Here is a 17962-nt window from a genome sequence, read left to right on the forward strand (position 1 = left end):
TATATATCAGGAAGAGCAAGGGTCCCAATACCAACCACTGGGGAACTCCACTACAAACCTCCTTCTAGCCCGAAAAATACCCATTAATTTAGTCTCTGTTTCCCATACCTCAGCCAATTTTGTATCCGCGTTGCTACTGTCCCTTTTATTCCACCGATAACTTTCCCCACAAATCCACACATTAGGATACAGGTGACTGGAAGCTTGACCAAAGAGGTGAGTTTTAAGGAGCTTCTTAAAGGAAGAAACAGAGGAGAAGGGGATGGAATTTTAGAACTGCGTCCTGAGCAGCTGAAGCTACAGCCACTGATGGTGGACCAAAGGAAGTGGGGGGATGCGCAAGAGGCCAAAATTAGGAAAGCCTAGAGATCTTGGGGGAGTGGGGTGGGGTTATAGGTTTAAGCTGCGCAGCAATCCAAAATTTTCCATGAAGGCCATGCATGAGTCAGCTTCCTCCAGCTCCCCTGCCTGCGCAACTGGGCAAAGAAATTTGGATTGCCCACACAGTTACACAAATCACCCACGGACTCAAAAAAATAGGATACGATACCCTTGAGCTGTTGATGGGTCTGAAACTATGGCCAGAATTTTTGGGTCAGCGAGCAGGGGCAGGGCCCACTTGCCGAGGGCCTGTAAAGTGACGCACAGTGACATCGGGTGTGCGTCCCGACATCAGTGCGAGTCATTCAGATTTTCAGTTCAGCAGGCGCGCACCCGCTGAACTGTCAAAGGCCTATTAAGGCCATTTAAATATCAATTAAAACAATAAACTGAGCTGCCCGTCCAGCCTTAAGGTTGGTGGGGGTGGTGGGGGTGGGGGGGGGGTGCAGGAGAAGAGCCCAGGCAGCCTTCGCATTTTTCATGGAACCTCATCTACGGGCGGGATGAGGCTTCATGAAGGTTTTTAAAGTTTTGCGAAAATTTTTAATAACATTCCTAGACATGTCCCGGCTCATGTGACACTTTCACATGAGGGGAGATGTCATAAATTTTTCTTTCTTTATTAAAATTCCCAGAACTTAAACTAATCTCCCTGAGACAGCTCTGTGCCTCAGGGAGATTTCTGCACTCTTTCGCGCGCTTGTGTGTAAGAGCGAACTTGGCGACTCAGCCTGCTCCCCCCCCCCCCCCTCCCCCGCCCGCACAGGGGGCGCTCAGCGCTTCCGGGCACTGTCGCGCTGGGCGGGCCTTAATTGGCCCTGCCCACGTAAAATGGCGGCACCCAGCCAATCGCGGGTGACAATCGGCTGCGTGCCCACCCATGCCCACCCAACCCCCTCCCGACTGGGGGTGGGTGGGGGGTGCGGGGGGAGGTTCTCCCCTATAAAATTTCAACAGGAAATATTGTTAAAAGATTTATTGGAAAGCCATGTCAGATACATGCTCTTTACATGTCCTTTGTGTAGCTCTTGAAAACAGGTTTATAAAGAGGGTCGGCTGAACTTGGCTTTGACTAGTTTTGGGAATTGGAAGAAATGCATTTTAATGTGATAAACTTGTAATTCAAATACATTGTGTTCTAGAGACTTAACATCACTGCATTTTTTTCATTCCTCTACGGCTTCATTGCATTTTTACTGCTCACGAAAGGTTTGTACTTTAAATAGAAAGGGCACAGCTATTGAACATGTGAAGGCAATTAAACAGGGTCATATCAGACTGGAGATCTGTACATGGAGATGACGTCATAGGGAAACACCTCTCAAGCAGAGGGTTTATTAAAACTTAATATTTGAGTTGACTGTAACAAGGTTCCCCACAAGCTCCAAGATGAACTGGCAGCGATGGGGTTCCCACTTTGGCCAGGGTCAGCGATTCCAGTATAAATCGCACCCATTTCGAAAGCTCCTTCGCAAATCGCCGAATGCGAAATCTGCCTCGAATCAGGGCGACCTGGCAATGTTTTAAAAATTAATATTTTCTTTTTACATTTCGCTTTTAAAAAGTATTCTGCGATCCATGTAAGAGTGTTAACTTGGTAAAGTTGGGTTAGGACAGCTGAAAATGGGTTAAGATTTTAAATCACAGTCTTGTTCCATCACCTGTAACCCCCTTTGAAATGACTGGAAGTGACTTTTTAATATACTGAAGTATTTCCTAGACAGGTTTGGGGTCCAGTAGGCAATGTCTCAGTAATTAAAAAAAACTACTCCCCACCTAACTACCCTTGATCCGAGCCGACCACCAGCCCTGACCCAACCCAACCCAAACCAATCCAACCACCCCACTGACCCAACTACCCCCCCCCCCGACCCAACTACCCCCCCAGACTGACCCAACCCAACTGCGCCATGCCGACTACCACCCCAACTCCATACCTTTGAGCCGACCCGATTACCCCCCCTGACCCGACCCAACCCAACCCAACCCAACTACCAACCCCCACCCCCCAGACCCAACCCGACTAACCCTCCGACCTGACCTGATTTGATCCAATTATTCCCCACCTGACTACCCCCGACCTGGCCCAACTACCCTCCAGACCTGACTGTCCCCTGACCCTCCTGCCTGACTACCCCGCCGACTTCACCCAAGTAACCCCCTCCCCCACCCGACCATCTCCCCCGCCTGAACCCACTCACCCACCCATTCATCCACCTACTCATCCACCCAGCCACGCACTCACACACACCCACCCACCCACGCACTCACACACACCCACCCACCCACGCACTTACACACACCCACGCACTCACACACACCCACCCACCCACGCACTCACTCACACCCACCCACCCACTTATCCATTCACCCACCTACTCACCCACTTAGTCACTCACCCACCCACCGAAAGGCTTGAAGCCTTTAAAAGCTCCCCTGAATACGGCCGCTAATGTCATGCGGAGGATGTTTATCCCAGCTGAAAAATTCCAAAAGGGTCGGGTAGCAAAAGTTATCGCAGCTTCGGCCCTGGGAGACCTGGACCAATGTGTTTAAAACTGGTGCAAAGAGAAGTCACGGACACTCACATTGTGCTCAATGCACTTAAAAGCTTCACGATTGTTGGTGTCGGTAATACCGACATTGGGAGGTCAAAAAAAAAAAGAACAACGCAACTAAGTGTTCGAATTTTAACCCCTGGATCGTGCTTAAAACTATTGCTGAATGCTTGCCATGTCATTTAAACCACATTTTTATGGCGGATATTGTTTGTTTTCTCCAGGGTGATACCCAATCTCAAAATGCCGTTCGTATGATAGCTCAACAGGTCTGCGAGCAGCTCATTCAGAGTGAGTGATTTTACTGTCAGACTTTCTCCACTGATAATCCCAGCACTTCTATTGGAAAAGGTGCAATCTGGTGATCCCTAACACGGAGGATGAAGCACTTGCTGTGTGTATTTCTTCCAAAACATTCGGAAAGGTGATAAGTGAGCTCGACAAGACATTGGTACTTCAGATAACTGTACCACAGCACTAGCGTTTCATATTTAAGTCACAGCAGCAACTTGTGTTGATATAGCACTTTCACTCTACCAAAGCAGTAGGGTGCACCAGGATGCACCTTTTAAGTTGCAACAACAATTTGCATTGATATAGTGCCTTTAATTTAGTAATGTGACTTCCTTAGGCAGTGAATGATCAGATTGATTAAACTGTCTGGGGGAGCTGCTTGAATGTTGGGTCGCCAAATCTTCCAGGATTGTCCTGGAGTGTCAAATCATTGATTTGAGATTAAATCTGTGGACACTGCTCTGAGCAAAACGTGAGAGATAATTCAGAGGTGTTAAAGAATGTGTTTTTTAAAAAAAATTTTCTTTGAATACTACTGTTTATTATTTATTAACATGCTGGAATTGGTGAAAAACGGCTGTTTAACACAGAGTCGAGCATCGTCCAATCGAGTAAGAAAGCATCAGTTTGCTTTTTGATTGGCTGTGGGAAGGTGGGTGTCCTAAGGATGGGCCTATTGGGCAGCCAATGGCAGGAGCACAGGAGCGGGGCTGTGGGAGATCATGTGATGAAATCTCCAGGAGTACCTCCAAGCAGAGTTGACAACACCAGCTGATTGAAGAGCAAGTGTTCCCACCCAAGGGGGAAAGGGAAAGGGAAGCGATACTTGTACTAATGTAGGGCCTCAGCACGTCTTAAACAAAAGCTCAGGAGTGATACACACACAAAGAGAAAGGGCTAGCTTCTTCCCGACTGCTTCATCTGGATCTTCCTGGCCAGGAATGCAGCTGGTGACAGAGCCTGGGTCCCTGGAGCCTCTCACCGGCTTTACTCCCCCACTTAATGCTGCTTCCAGTGGGTTACCGTGTGGAAACCTGTGGCTGATGATGATAGAATCAGTGCTGAAAGAATGGATGGGATGGGAGTGGTGGGGGAGTATGTCTGTGAGTGTTGTAACTGGAGGATTTGACTGGATGTGGAACAAGCAGATGTTATGATGGCACAGAAGGAGGCCATTTGACCCATCGAGTCCATGTCAGCTATGTGGAAACTGAGCCCATGATAATGTCACTGAGGGACAGCATGTAATTGAGGAAGAGAAGGGGGAGCATAGTGGTTGTGTCACTGGACGAGTGACCGAGAGGCCCAGGCTAATGCCCTGGGCACACGAGTTCAAATCCCACCACAGCAGCTGGTGGAATTTAAATTCAATTAATTAATTAATAAAGATCTGGAATTGAAAGCTAATGGTGACCATGGAACTTTCAATGATTGTTGTAAAGACCCATCTGGTTCACTAATGTCCTTTAGGGAAGTAAATCTGCCGTCCTTACCTGGTCTGGCCTACATGTGACTCCAGACCCACAGCAATGTGATTGACTCTGATCCGCCCTCTGAAATGGCCCAGCAAGATGCTCGGTTCAAGGGCAATAGGGGATGGGTGACAAATTAAGAGTCGAAACAAGAGAGAGGGCAGTCGCACTGTCCTGGACAGAGGAGGAGAGCTGTGGTGTGGTCGACAGTGTCAAAGATGGCGCAGCAAGGGATAGTGTACCATAGTCACTCTATAAATAAGAATGAGGTGAGACACTTTGTGGCTTTTTTTCCTTATTTCTCCTGCCATTGTCCTTCGAAAATAAAAAAGTCTGAATGGGGCAGAGGATCAAAGGAATCCTGGGGCACAGATTCGCAAATCACTACAAGTTAGCAAGGCCAGGAAAAAGCAAGCAAATGGAAAAGCAGGGCAGTTACGTTAAAGTTAAGCAGATGTATTTAAGGGGAAGCACATGATAAGCACGAGGGAGAAAGGAGTAGAAAGATATGCTGGTAGGGCGAGATGAAGTAGGGCGGGAGGAGGTTCGTGAGGAGCTTAAACACCAGCATAGATCAGATGGGCCGAATGGCTTGTTCCTGTACTGCCAATACTGTATAACAGTTGTGCCTCAATTGTGTATATTTTTTACATCAACCATATATGTGGTTCCAGTGACAGAAGGTTCAGGGATTCTGAAATATCAATGTCAATATTATTTTTCCACTAATGGATCAGACTGGGGAGGGTATCTCTCTGAAATATTCATAAAATGATGTTGTGTTGTGCGAGAAGCCAATGTAACCTCTGTGTGTCTTGTCTGTGGCGCAAATGCTAATATTTGGGAATTCTGGTTTCCTTAGGCCACTTGTCAAGGTACAACTCCATCCTGAACCACATTCCCAGCAACTCAGTCCAGGTGCGGGCAGCTCCAGGGCCTCCAGGAGAGCCTGGCCGTGATGGGTCTACAGGTCCTCCAGGAGAACAAGGACTTCAAGGCCGCCCAGGATTCCCTGGAAACCCAGGCAGCCCCGGCAGGCCAGGAGAAAGAGGTAAGAAGATAAATGTTATCTCGTAGATTCGTACAACACAGGAGGCCATTTGGCCCATCTCGGCTTTGCTGACTCTTTAAAAGAGTTATCCAATCTGTCCTTTGCCCATATCCCTGAAAATCTTTCCCCTATTTATCCAATTCCCTTTTTAAAGTTACTGTTGCATCTGCTTCCACAGTCCCTTCAGGCAGCGCATTCCAGATCACTACAACTTGTTGTATGGTATACTTTATTCATTCGTGCGACGTGGGTGCCGCTGGCTAGGCCAGCATTTGTTGCCCATTCCTAATTGCCCCTTGAGAAGTTGATTGTGAGCTGCTGCAACAACATGTTGTAGGTACACCCAAAGCGCTGTTAGGAAGGGAGTTCCCGGGTTTTGACTCAGCGACAGTGAAAGAACGGTGATATAATTCCACTTTAGGATGTTGAGTGGCTTGGAGGGGAACTTGCAGGTGGCGGTGTTCCCATGTATCTACCGCCCTTGTCCTTCTTGGTGGTAGAGGTCGCAGGTTTGGAACGTGCAAGTTTGGAAGGTGCAGGTTTGGAAGGTGCAGCTTTGCATCTTCTCTCAGTGCATTTCTCTTCATCTCCCCTCTGGCGTTTAGTCAATCACCTTAATTCTGTGTCCTCTGGCTATCGACCCTCCTGTCAGTGGGAATAGCTTTTCATTTACTCCAAAAAAAAAACCCCTTCATGATTTTAAACATCTCGATCAAATCTTCACTTAACCCGTCCTGCTCCAAGGAGAACGTTCTCCATTGTTGAGGTAAAATTGGAACAGGGTGTTTGTCATAATCTACACCACAGCTAAATGTAACACGTGATTTAAGCACACAGACTGCCTGAAGGTTATATAAGGTTTCTTTATTCCATTGACATCAAAGCAGTATCAACCCTCAAGGAAAAGTACAAATCCAAGAAACGAAGGGGCAGGATTTTCCAGCTCACACACTGGCAGGCATCATCACAGGCAGGACAGGAGAATTTGGAGAGCTGTTAACTTTTAACCGCTCTCCAAGTTTTCCCATCCTGACTGCAACGATGCCCATTGGTATCGGGGCCAGAAAATCCTGCCCAGACTATTTACAGTGAATATTCGCTGCCAATGCTCCGGATCTCTTCCCTATGCGGGGGCCTCAGCTCCTCAACGCAGTCACTCACCAGGCCTGTCCTGTTGCTCAGCTCCTGGCTGCAGTCCTGTTCCCTCACTCCCTCCCTCTCTTAAGACTTCTTATAGACTCAGGGCTGCTGCCAGTCAATGGACGAGGTTTCCAATTCCCTTCCTGGCTTCGTAGTCACCCTGAGGGGCTTCAAGTTGCCCTAGGCTCCTGCCACCCTCAAGCCCCTGCTTCGTCCTTGCTGCTTTCTCCTTCGCCTCATGGAATCTGGCTTCACCCCTCAGTTTGTCAAAGGCACTGCTCCCTGCAGAGAGGGGGCCCACAGGGGCTGACCAGTTCCCCTGCTCGGTCCTCTTCCCTCAGCATTGCCACCTGCTGCCAGAGGCCCTGCCATACAAAGAATAAATGCCCAGATGGGGATAGCGTAAGTATATTAGGAATGTAATAATGGGCTGCAGCTTCTGGTCGGGGAGTGAGGGGGAGGGGGAGGGAGAGGGGGAGGGGGAGGGGCCTGCTCGCCGATGCATAAAATGACGCAGGGATATGTCGGACATGCGTCCCGACATCACCCCGCCTCATTTAGATTTTCAGTTCGGCGGGCGCACAGCCAACTCAGCCTTTAGAAAAAACACGAAACCTCATCCACAGGTGGGATGAGGTTTCATGAGGGGTTTAAAATTTGTATGTCCCAGCTCATATGGCAGTGTCACATGAGGGGCCACGTCAGGAATGTTTTTTTCTGCCTTTGGTGAAATTTTGAATCTTGAGCTGATCTCCCTGAGGCCGCACTTTCTCTCAGGTAGATCAGTGCGCTCAATCGTGCGCATGCGTGAAAGATCGCTCTCCCGGCTCAGGGAATTCCCCCCCCCCAACCCGCACAGGGAGTGCACAGCGTTTCCCAGTGGACGTCATGCTGGGTGGGCCTCACTCGGCCCGCCTACGTAAAATGGCGCCGCGCCTCCGACTGGGGGCGCCGATTGGGAACCCGCCCACTCCTGCACAACGCCCCCACCCCCCGCCCCGACAGGGGGGAAAGTGCTACCCAATGTATCGGGAGTTCATAATCTAAAAGCTTGACTTGCGTAGGTACAGGAGGAGGCTCTTCAGCCCCTCAAGCCTGTTCTGCCATTCAGTTGGTTCAAGACTGATCTGTATCCTGACTTCATCCACTTGCATTGGCTCCATATCCCGTAGAACACTCAGATATCAAAGATCTATCGATCTCCGGATTTAAATTGGTTAGTTGAGCCGGTGTTTACTGCTTTCTGTGGGAGATAGTTCCACACACCTACAATCTTGTGTTTGAATTGTTTCCTAATTTCTCTTCTGAACGGGACTGGCTATGATTTTAAGGTTCTGTCCTCTTGTCCTGGATTAATTCCACCGGCATAAAAGCTTTCCCTCTATGTATCTGGTCAACTTGTTTCAAATTCTGAAAAAAGCCCCAACAAATCGCCTCTCTGACCTTCCATAATCCGGGAAATTACAAGCCCACTTAAAGTAATTGTTGCTGATAATCGAACCCATGGAACCCTGGTAACATTCAGGTCAGCATTAAAGAGAATTCAAATTGACGAGTAGTGTTAACAAAAATGCTGTGACTTAGTTGAAACGGTTGAGAATTTGGTATTACTGTCGAAAGGTGAGCAGCATCTTGTGTTACGTGTACAATGCCCTGAGGTTGTTCAAGTTGCTGAATTTTTTTTAGGTTTACCAGGTGACAAAGGAGATCGTGGAGTTCAAGGTCTCGGCAAACAGGGACCAAGAGGACCACCAGGAACACCAGGTAAAATGCTAGTTTTATGCTGCACTATTAAACTGTGGGTTTTATGCCTCACTAAAATATTACATGCTTTGTGAGTAAATTTCTGTTCTTGCTTCTGAGGCAGAAGGTTGTGGGTTCAAGTCCCACTCCAGTACTTGAGCACAAACTCCAGGTGGACACTCCAGTGCAGTGCTGAGGGGGTGCTGCACTGTTGCAGTTACCATTTTTCTGATGAGATTGACTACCTTCATGAGCTGACATAAAAGATCCCATGGCATTATTTTGAAGAAGAGCAGGGAAGTTCTCCTCAGTGTCTTGGCCAATATTTATCCCTTAACCAACACCACTAAAGAACAGATTATCTGGTAGTTTTCTCATTACTGTTTGTGGGAGCTTGCTGTGCGCAAATTGGCTGCCACGTTTGCTATGTTACAACTGTGAATACACTTAAAAAATACTTCATTCTTGGTAAAGCACATTTCCTGTACACTATTTGATATTAAAAAAAGTCCAATATTTGAAAGGAAGAAAGATGATAAACTCATTATGTTTTCGGTTGAAGTCTCAGGGCAGTTTTGGAAAATGAATGAAAGCAAAACAACATTATGAAGACTTCCCTGATCGCTCAGCTAGTTAAAGGATGAAATTCAAAAGGTTCTGTACAGATGTCTGTTTCACTCACTAAGACACTACAATTAACCTGAATGTCCTAAGTTAACGAGAAGAAAATCAAGTAGGGCTCCCCCTCTGAATCGATTATTCACTGATGTTTTGCAGGTTACACGGGAGGTTGAGTGAGGGCAGGAGAGTGTGACATGTGTGATGACCCATGAGAGCTAACAGCTTGCTGAAACAACAACTTGCATTTATATAGCGTCTTTAAAGTAATAAAATGTCTCAAGGCGCTTCACAGGATGTTAACAAACAAAATTTGACACCAAACTGCTGAAGATATTGACCAAAAAATCTGTGAATGAGCTAGGTTTTAAAGGGTGTCTTAAGGGAGGAGAAGGAGGCGAGGAGGGAATTCCAGAGTTTAGAGCCTAGGCACCTGGAAGTACTGCTGACAATGTTGTGATGAAGGAAATCAGGGATGCACAAGACAATTTCTATCTTGGCTCGCACGTGAAGATGTCTACATTGGCAATATTTCATCAGTTCCCTGGGGGAAGGATTGAGAGGAGGCTAACAAGAAAAACAGAGAGGGAAAATGCTGATCTTGAGACTGTGAACAAACATTCTTCTAATCTTTATTCAGCCTGTCACATTCGTTCATTCATGCTGTTCAATTATTTCGTTCATTCATCCATTCACTTACCTGTTACAGGTCCCCCAGGTGAAGGACGAACGGGTAGTCAAGGAGCACCAGGCCTCCCAGGAAGACAGGGTAGTACAGGACGTACAGGAACTGGTGGTCCAAGAGGACCACCTGGCCCACCTGGATACTGTGATCCATCTTCCTGCGCTGGCTACAATATTGGAGGTATGATATTTTACTGAGTGGACCTGGTCACCTTATTGCTAAACTCGTCACTGTGCCACTATTTGGTTTGTGAAATTCAGAAACTGTTGGGGGTCGCTGGTGTGATTCGTGTGTGTGCACTTTTTGTTGATGTCAATTTATTTTTGGCCTCATCTTCAGATACAATCTGTTGTCTTCTTACCTGAGGAGCCTCAGATCTGTCTGAAGCATTGCAATACAGCTGCAGCAGTTTGTACCCGTGTGTCTACTACTGTTACAGATGGGTTGTAGTTAAAATGATTAAAGTATGCTACTTGTATGACACCGGTAGAATTGTTTGTAAAGCTCCACAGCATTGCAATGGCATGAGACTTTCACTGCCTTCACCCTGAATTGGTGCAAAGCCCAAAAACAAAATTGGGATTTTTATTAAAAACTCACCAGCGAGGAGAAAGAACAAAGAACTTTCATGGTTCTGTTACAGTAACATAATGTGCAACATGCTAGGAGTAGTTGAAGCAAATAGCATAGATGCATTTAAGGACGGGCTGAGAAGTACAGGAGGGAGAAAGGAATAGGACATGTTAATAGGGTGAGATGAAACAGGGTGGAAGAAGGCTCGGGAAGAATAAACACCATCATAGACCAGTGGGGCTGAGTGATCTTTGTGTTGTACGCTTAATGTAATTATATGTAACAATATAACCGTAATATATAAAATTGAGGAAAAAAATTGCAGGAGTTTTACACAAGATTGAGGCAATGAGAACAGGAACTGTGAGGATGAGAAATAGTACAGCGTGCATTAGCATATCTTAGGCCACCCTTTTAAAAACAATATTATTGTTAAAGATCACAATTTTGGTTTCTGTTTGCTTGTAATCCTATTTTTACTGACTGTTGTGTGTGTTTCTGTTTGTCCTCGTCTTCCCTTCCACCTCAACCCCGTCGGTTCTGGCAACCCTTTGAAGGTCCTGATGTTTACAATGATTATCAGCTATGAACTAGGTACCAGCTTATTTCTCTAGTGCTCTCTGCCACCTAGGACAGGTGCAGAGTTCTGGTCAGCGGTATTGTTCCACCTTGCCTCATCCAGACTAAACACAACAAAGCATCAACCACCATCAAACAACCACTACCAGCTTTTTCCCTTTGCAACCGCAGCTCATCCAGATGCAAATATTTTTGTAACAAGGCAAACCATTCATCCCTCTAACCATGTTTAATGATTCTGTATGAACTAATCAACCTAACAATGACCTGTTTATGAAACCAAACTCCTTTCAATCATTGTATATTTTGTTTTATTCATCTGTTCTAATGATGAAAAAAAAATTAAAATGCAGCTTTGTTTATTTAAGAGGCACCAAACTTTTCTGCCATTAATTGTTCTCTAATCAATTTCCCTGAGGAAAGAATATCTTGTGCGTCTCAGGACTACGTTGCATTGCCTAACCTTTGCAAATTGTTTGGAGGCAGTCAAAGGTGACACTTTGTATTTGGAGGCAAAAATTGCACTTCCTCCCCAAACACGTTTTGTGGGAAATTCTGTAATCCAACCAAAAGTCCAGTGACTGCACCAATTTGTGTCGTTCCTGCTAAACGTAAACCTAACAATTTGCACCTGTAACAATAAAGAGCCATTTGTGTTTTTTAAAAAAAAGAAAAAATTTAGAGAAAAAAAAAGAATTGATCCACGTCTTGTCATTTTGTTCCTACTGGATCCTCTCTGTGCTGTCTGTGTGTGTTCATCTCCGGTGGTCTTGTCAGACTGTGCTGATGTTCATTACTGGTGTGTGTTTTAAATTTACTCGTTAAAATGTACATCAAGTACCAAACAGCTTTTTGAATTTACAAATAATGTTCTAATATCCTAATCATATTTAATCTTCTGCCTCTCCTCCTGTGCTAACTATGGATACTGTTGATGGTGGTGGTGGGTTAAGGTGGATACAGTGATCCAACCGATCAAGACATTCCTGTAGTACAATTGCCTTCAAACTCCTACCAAACCTATGGCCCTTACGATGAGCAAGATCCGTACATATATCATGGGACCTACCCCTACCCAAACCCATACTCCCAGCCCTCCTATCCTGAGCCTCGTCCTGTGCAACCGGACGATCATTACGAAGAGGAGGAGCCAGAAGAATTGGAGGCTGTCGAAGTCCGGTCGCCTGGCATCAGACAGTTTGTGAGGAACCTATCAAGATGGAGCAGTACCTCGTCAAACACAAGGGAGGAGAACCAGTAAAAGAGACTTGTAAATGTAGCGTAAAAGCTCTACGCTCTTTACCCCTATCAAATGGCCAATGGATATGGTGGATTCAGTTTAGTAGATTATAAACTGGGACCTCTGCAGAGATGGGTTTTTAATAATGGAACAATTACCCTGATAGAGAAGCCAAGCATGAGTATTGGGTATGAAATTTATGATGTAGACTAATTGAAGCGTTTATGCCATTAATTGATGATTAATTTTTTTTTAAAAATTGCCTGCAATGTCAAAATATTTCAGTAGTTAAAAATGTTGACTGATTATTTCAAATGACTAATCTTATTGAAGATTAGTAGGGTGCTACTATACCAGTTCTGTGTTATACTGAGCATAAACTGTTGTGTTTTCCTTTCTGTAACAGTTCTGATTGTATTAAATTAATACAAATTGGAATGATGCAGTCATTTATGTTCCACAAAAGCAACCAAATTGGTCAAGAAAATGTCACAAAGTCATTGAATTTGTATGCACTTAAACTGATTCAAAACCACTGCAATGGGTTTCTGTCTGTTGGCCACGTATAAGAGTTGTCAAAACAAAAGCTTCCAAAGCAATGCAGGAGATGTACATTTATGAATGGGAATTTTCACTTGTTACCACCAGGTGAAACCATTTAAATGAAGACATGAATGTTTTTCATGTCGTACCCGTTCCACCCAATTAGCTCTTAATGGAATCTAGCCAGTAATTTATTTGGATGAGATGATCGTTGTTCAAATGAATAAGTCAATAAAAGCAAAGAAGTACCAATTTTAAAGTGTCTGCCCAAGTTTCTGCTTTTTAGCTGTACAAAGTACTGAAATACCCCTTCAGTTTCCAAGTTTTCTGCTATTAGTTGACAATATAAATCTGACGTATTTAACACAATAAAGTAGATTAGAATAGGCTCTAATGTCTTTTGAGTTGCCAACTCTTGTTGGACGCACTCCTGGAGTTAACATCACATAATTCTGTCTCCAACTGCCCCAACCTCCTCCAATATTTTCATAACTTTAATTAACAAAAATGTTCAAAGGAAAAAATACACTTTTTAAATGACCTTATGATTTTTCTTCTGGGCTACAGCTATGTTCAGGAGGTTAATTTCTAATTCCCATAAACTCCAGGACAATCCTTGGAGGTTGATAACTTTAGACGCTGTAACATCTGGAATTCTTAACCAAATAAGTTCTTTGTGTCCTCACCTCTTCATTTCTTCTATAAAACTGTTCTTTGGTTTCCTGCCCTGATATTCTTTCTCTCCCCTGTACGGTATCTACCTTAAGCAACCCGAGAATTAGAGATACTGCTGGGATGTGGTCAGAGGGGCAGTACATTTACATAGCCTGCATTCTAGAATGAAAGGCCATGAGTAATGCACTTTTAAAAACATGAGCAAAACTTTTTGAGAAATTAGATCATACGGTCCAATAAATTTCTCCTTCCGTGGCCATGCATGACTACCCAAATCATTGGCTCTTCCTTTTATTTTTTGCAAAGTAAAGCAGTTCCTCCTGAACAAGGACTTGAAGCTGGTCTTCTTAAGATTATTAAGCTGAAACTTTACTTTGAGTTTCTTTGCTCCTGGTATTATCCGAGGAATCACTAAGCCAGGGGCTGTGGATGTGCTAGCATAAGGTTGGTAACTGAACATATGAAACATATAAGATTCTGAGGGGACGCGACAGGATGGATACTGGGAAGATGGTTACCCTAGAACTAGGGAACACGGTTTAAAGATAAGAGGACTCCTATTTAAGACGGAGATGAGGAACAATTTTTTTTCTCTGAGGGTTGTTAGGCTTTGGAATTCTCTCCCACAGAGAGCAATGGAGGCTGGGTCATTAAATATATTCAAGGCTGAGTTGGACAGATTTTTGATTGACAAGGGAATCAAGTGTTATGGGAGCAGGCAGGAAAGCAGAGTTAAGGCCATAATCAGATCAACCATGAACTTATTGCGTGGCAGAGCAGGTTTGAGGGGCCGGATGGCCTGTTCCTGTTTCTTATGATTAACGTCAACATGAGAGGGCAAATGGGGCATTGGTTTAACAACTCATCCAGAAGATGTTGCCTCCAACAGTGCTTTTTAGTGATGCTGGTTGAGGAATCAATGTTGGCCCAGGATACCTATTAACCCTAACTTTTGCATACACACTCTCAAGTGTCGTGGGAAATCCTACATACACATTTTAAATGCGTAAGTCATGAGTGTTGTTGTCTCCCTACATACACATTTTAAATGCGTAAGTCACGAGTTTTGTTGTCTGGGTTTTCAGGAGTAGGCCGCTCTGTGAAGTGTGGGTTACAGTGCAGACATGTCTGGTTGGATTTATTCATCAAAATAAAAGCCGCTAGAATTAGATTTCAAACAAAATAACCTGCTGTGAACTTCAGCTCCAAAATGGACATGTCTTGGCCAGCAAAAACATTCTGAATGGCATTCTCAATTGATATACACATCTGGTAGTGTTCACTCCCAACAGCCATTATATAAAAAAGGCATTAAATAAATCTACATTCTGCAAAGTGTTTTCAGGAATCTTACAGCTAGAACGTTGAAGGCTTGTCCCTGCTTGACAACCTCATATTGCCCAAATCTTTAAAATAAAATGGGAAAGGTTGTGTATGTTTTCTATTCATACAGCTCTCATTATAACCACCTTGAAGACGGATTAAAGAAAATTCGAATAATCCATTGCCATTCTGGTACTTGGTGAGGCAAAGTGACTTTCAACCGTCTCTCTCACCTGCTCATCAACCCCTACAGTCTAGAATCATAGCAAGAGCAAGTCAAAATGACACAACTTAACCTAAGACGTCAGGAGTAACGGAAACACCTTGGAAGCATGCAATGATACAAAGCAGCAGAATACTGATATCTAGTTCTGATCAGATGGCTTTGTATTAATCTCAGCTTGCAACCTTGGTATGCCCTGGACTGGAAACGTCTTGGGTTGACAATTTTTATAATGACAATAAGTCTAATTCATTATTTTGCTCACATAAAGGAGACTGTGAGCAAGTACAAGCATTGTCTGTGTGTGAACAAAGGTAGCATTGAATATATCGGACTTTTTCGGGCAAAATTCTATGCTGTTGTGCTTTAAAGCCTAGTCATTCTCAACGTGCAACATTAAAAGTCAAGAGTCGCCGAACTGCATGAACAAAAATGTTAAAAGTAGAAAAAGCTGAAATAATGAGTTTTCAGATGAGACTTGGCAATGTCAGTGCGCCTTTCATACCATTCATCACTGAGTGATGCAGATTGCAAATGTCAAACATTAAGTCTGCTGATAAAAGTTCTCAAGCACAAAATATTCTGTAACATTGAAATTTGTGAATGAAACTTGGCCAAGTACCAACAGTACCAGTTAGATGCCAAGCCTACAAATTGATAAAAGTAATTGAGCTGATGCGAAAAGCATTGCAACACATCTTCCAGATTTCATCACAGCTATTGAGGAGTTTTGTTTAGATATTAAACTCAACTTGGAATGTGGTGAAAAAACATGTTGGCACATTGAATAGGTTTTTGTGTAGCCCCATTTAAATTGATTCAGCTAATTTTTCCATTCAGCTATTTTCTTCTGCATTGGAGGGCACAAGATTATTTCCTGCTTAAGGCAGGCTCTGAAACACAATTTGTAATTGTTAATGACATAAGTCTTTAAAAAGTTTGATTTTTTCTGTTCCCTATCTATTGACTCCATCCCTTTTCCTGTCTAGAGTCTGATTAAGCTATTCTGTTCGCAACCTTGGTGTCACATTTGATCCTGAGATCCATCAGGTAGTGCCTTCACTAAGACCATCTATTTCCAGCTCTGTAACATAGCCCGACTTCACCCCATCTCAGCTTATCTGCTGTTGATACCCTCATTCATGCTTTTGTTATTTCGAGACCAGACTGTTCCAATGCACTCCTGGCAGGACTTCCACATTCCACCCTCTGTAAACTTGAGATCCAAAACTCGGCTGCCCGTGGGAATTAACTTGTAGCAAGCCTTGTTCCCCGATTCCCCGCTGTGTTTGCTGACCTACATTGGCACCAGGTCAAGCAGAGTCCTGATTTTAAAATTCTCATCCTTGTTTTCAAATCCCTCATGGGCACACTCTTTATCTCTGTAATCTCCTCCAGACCCACAACCCTCCAAGATCTCTGCACTCCTCTAATTCTGCCATCCCCAATCTTAACTGCTCCACATTGGTGACCGTGCTTCAGCTGCCTAAGCCCCAAGCTCTGAAATTCCCTCCCTACGTCTCTCTCTGCCTCTCTACCCTCCTTTAATACACCCCTTGAAACCCACCTCTTTGACCAGGCTTTTAGTCATCTGACCTAATTTCTTATGTGGCTTAGGGTTACACATTGTTTTACAATGCTCCTGTGAAGCACCTTGGGATGTTTCATTACGTTAAAGGTGCAATATAAATGCAAGTTGTTGCTTTTATAAACTATCAGAAAAGCAAATCTTTGAGGCAAATTGTCCTAAATCATAAGCAAATTAAACAGATTGAGAGATATTAATCCATGTATTTAAATTAGATTTTCCTCTCACTTATGCTCTTGAGATTCCTCAGTGCAAAACATCAGCTGCTTCAGGAATATGTTCTGGGTCATAAACTTTTCTACCCCCACAAGCAATGATGCCTTGACTTGTGTGCACTGTGGAGAAGCAAGTAGAGTTATGTACAATTTGGCCTTCCCGCATTCCCTGAGGTGGCAGTATTCTAAATGGACAATTCTTTATCTGGCTACTCGATTCAGACAGGATGAAACTTTTCCACACAATGCAGTTGGCCTGAAGGGTAATTAAGGCTTGACTTGAAATTTGAAATTTTCAGTTGGTAGATCAATTCTGAACTGGAGCTATCAAACTCAAAATATATTAGCACCTTGAGGAATAATGGTACCCTAATTATCAAATCAATCTTAACTCATTCACACACAAAAAAATCTGGTCATTACCACATTGCTGTTTGTGGGATCTTGCTGTGTGCAAATTGGCTACTGCATTTCCTAACTTACAACAGTGAGTACATTTCAGAAGTACTTCGCTGCTTTAAAAACACCTTGAGACGGTTGCTAGTTATGAAAGGCACTATATAAATGCAAGTATTTCTTCTTTCATTTTCTTATAATGGAATGTCATAAATAAAATATGGTCAGTTTATTTCTTTCTAGTTCAGTTTCATTAGAACACATTTTCCTGTCAAAATAATGGTGAGGCTAATGGAGTTTGCTGTTATTTATGCACAAAAGCATATCCCTGGAGGGAGTGGGGGGACACAGATTAGTGGGTAAACTAAAATATCTAAATATTTTCCTTTGTAAGCAGGATCGAGAGTCCCGCATGGTATGTTGCCTGCCCGGTGCCAGGGTGAGGGACATCTCTGATTGGCTTGAAAGGATATTGGAGAGGGAGGGGGAGGATCCAGATGTGGTCCACGTCGGGACAAATAACATAGGTAAGACTAGGAAAGAGGACCTGTTTGGGGATTATCAGGAACTAGGAAGTAAATTAAAGAACAGGTCCTCAAGGGTTATAATCTCCGGATTACTACCCGAGCCAAATGCAAATTGGCATAGGGACGCGAGAATAAGGG

At 44.0% G+C, this 17962-nt stretch overlaps 1 protein-coding gene across 1 annotated transcript in view; it reads left to right on the plus strand.

Annotated features, from left to right (window-relative positions):
* Window positions 1-13129, plus strand: part of col14a1a (collagen, type XIV, alpha 1a) — a 221919-nt gene extending 208790 nt beyond the window's left edge. The window contains exons 44-48 of the mRNA XM_078539858.1: window positions 3164-3230; window positions 5568-5756; window positions 8583-8660; window positions 9967-10122; window positions 12048-13129. Of these exons, the coding sequence (XP_078395984.1) occupies window positions 3164-3230; window positions 5568-5756; window positions 8583-8660; window positions 9967-10122; window positions 12048-12355 (798 nt within the window). The 3' untranslated portion in view covers window positions 12356-13129. The remainder of the gene's footprint in view (window positions 1-3163; window positions 3231-5567; window positions 5757-8582; window positions 8661-9966; window positions 10123-12047) is intronic.
* Window positions 13130-17962: the final 4833 nt, after the last annotated feature.

This window comes from Cetorhinus maximus, chromosome 4, assembly GCF_964194155.1.
Source record: "Cetorhinus maximus chromosome 4, sCetMax3.hap1.1, whole genome shotgun sequence".
Taxonomy (NCBI): domain Eukaryota; kingdom Metazoa; phylum Chordata; class Chondrichthyes; order Lamniformes; family Cetorhinidae; genus Cetorhinus; species Cetorhinus maximus.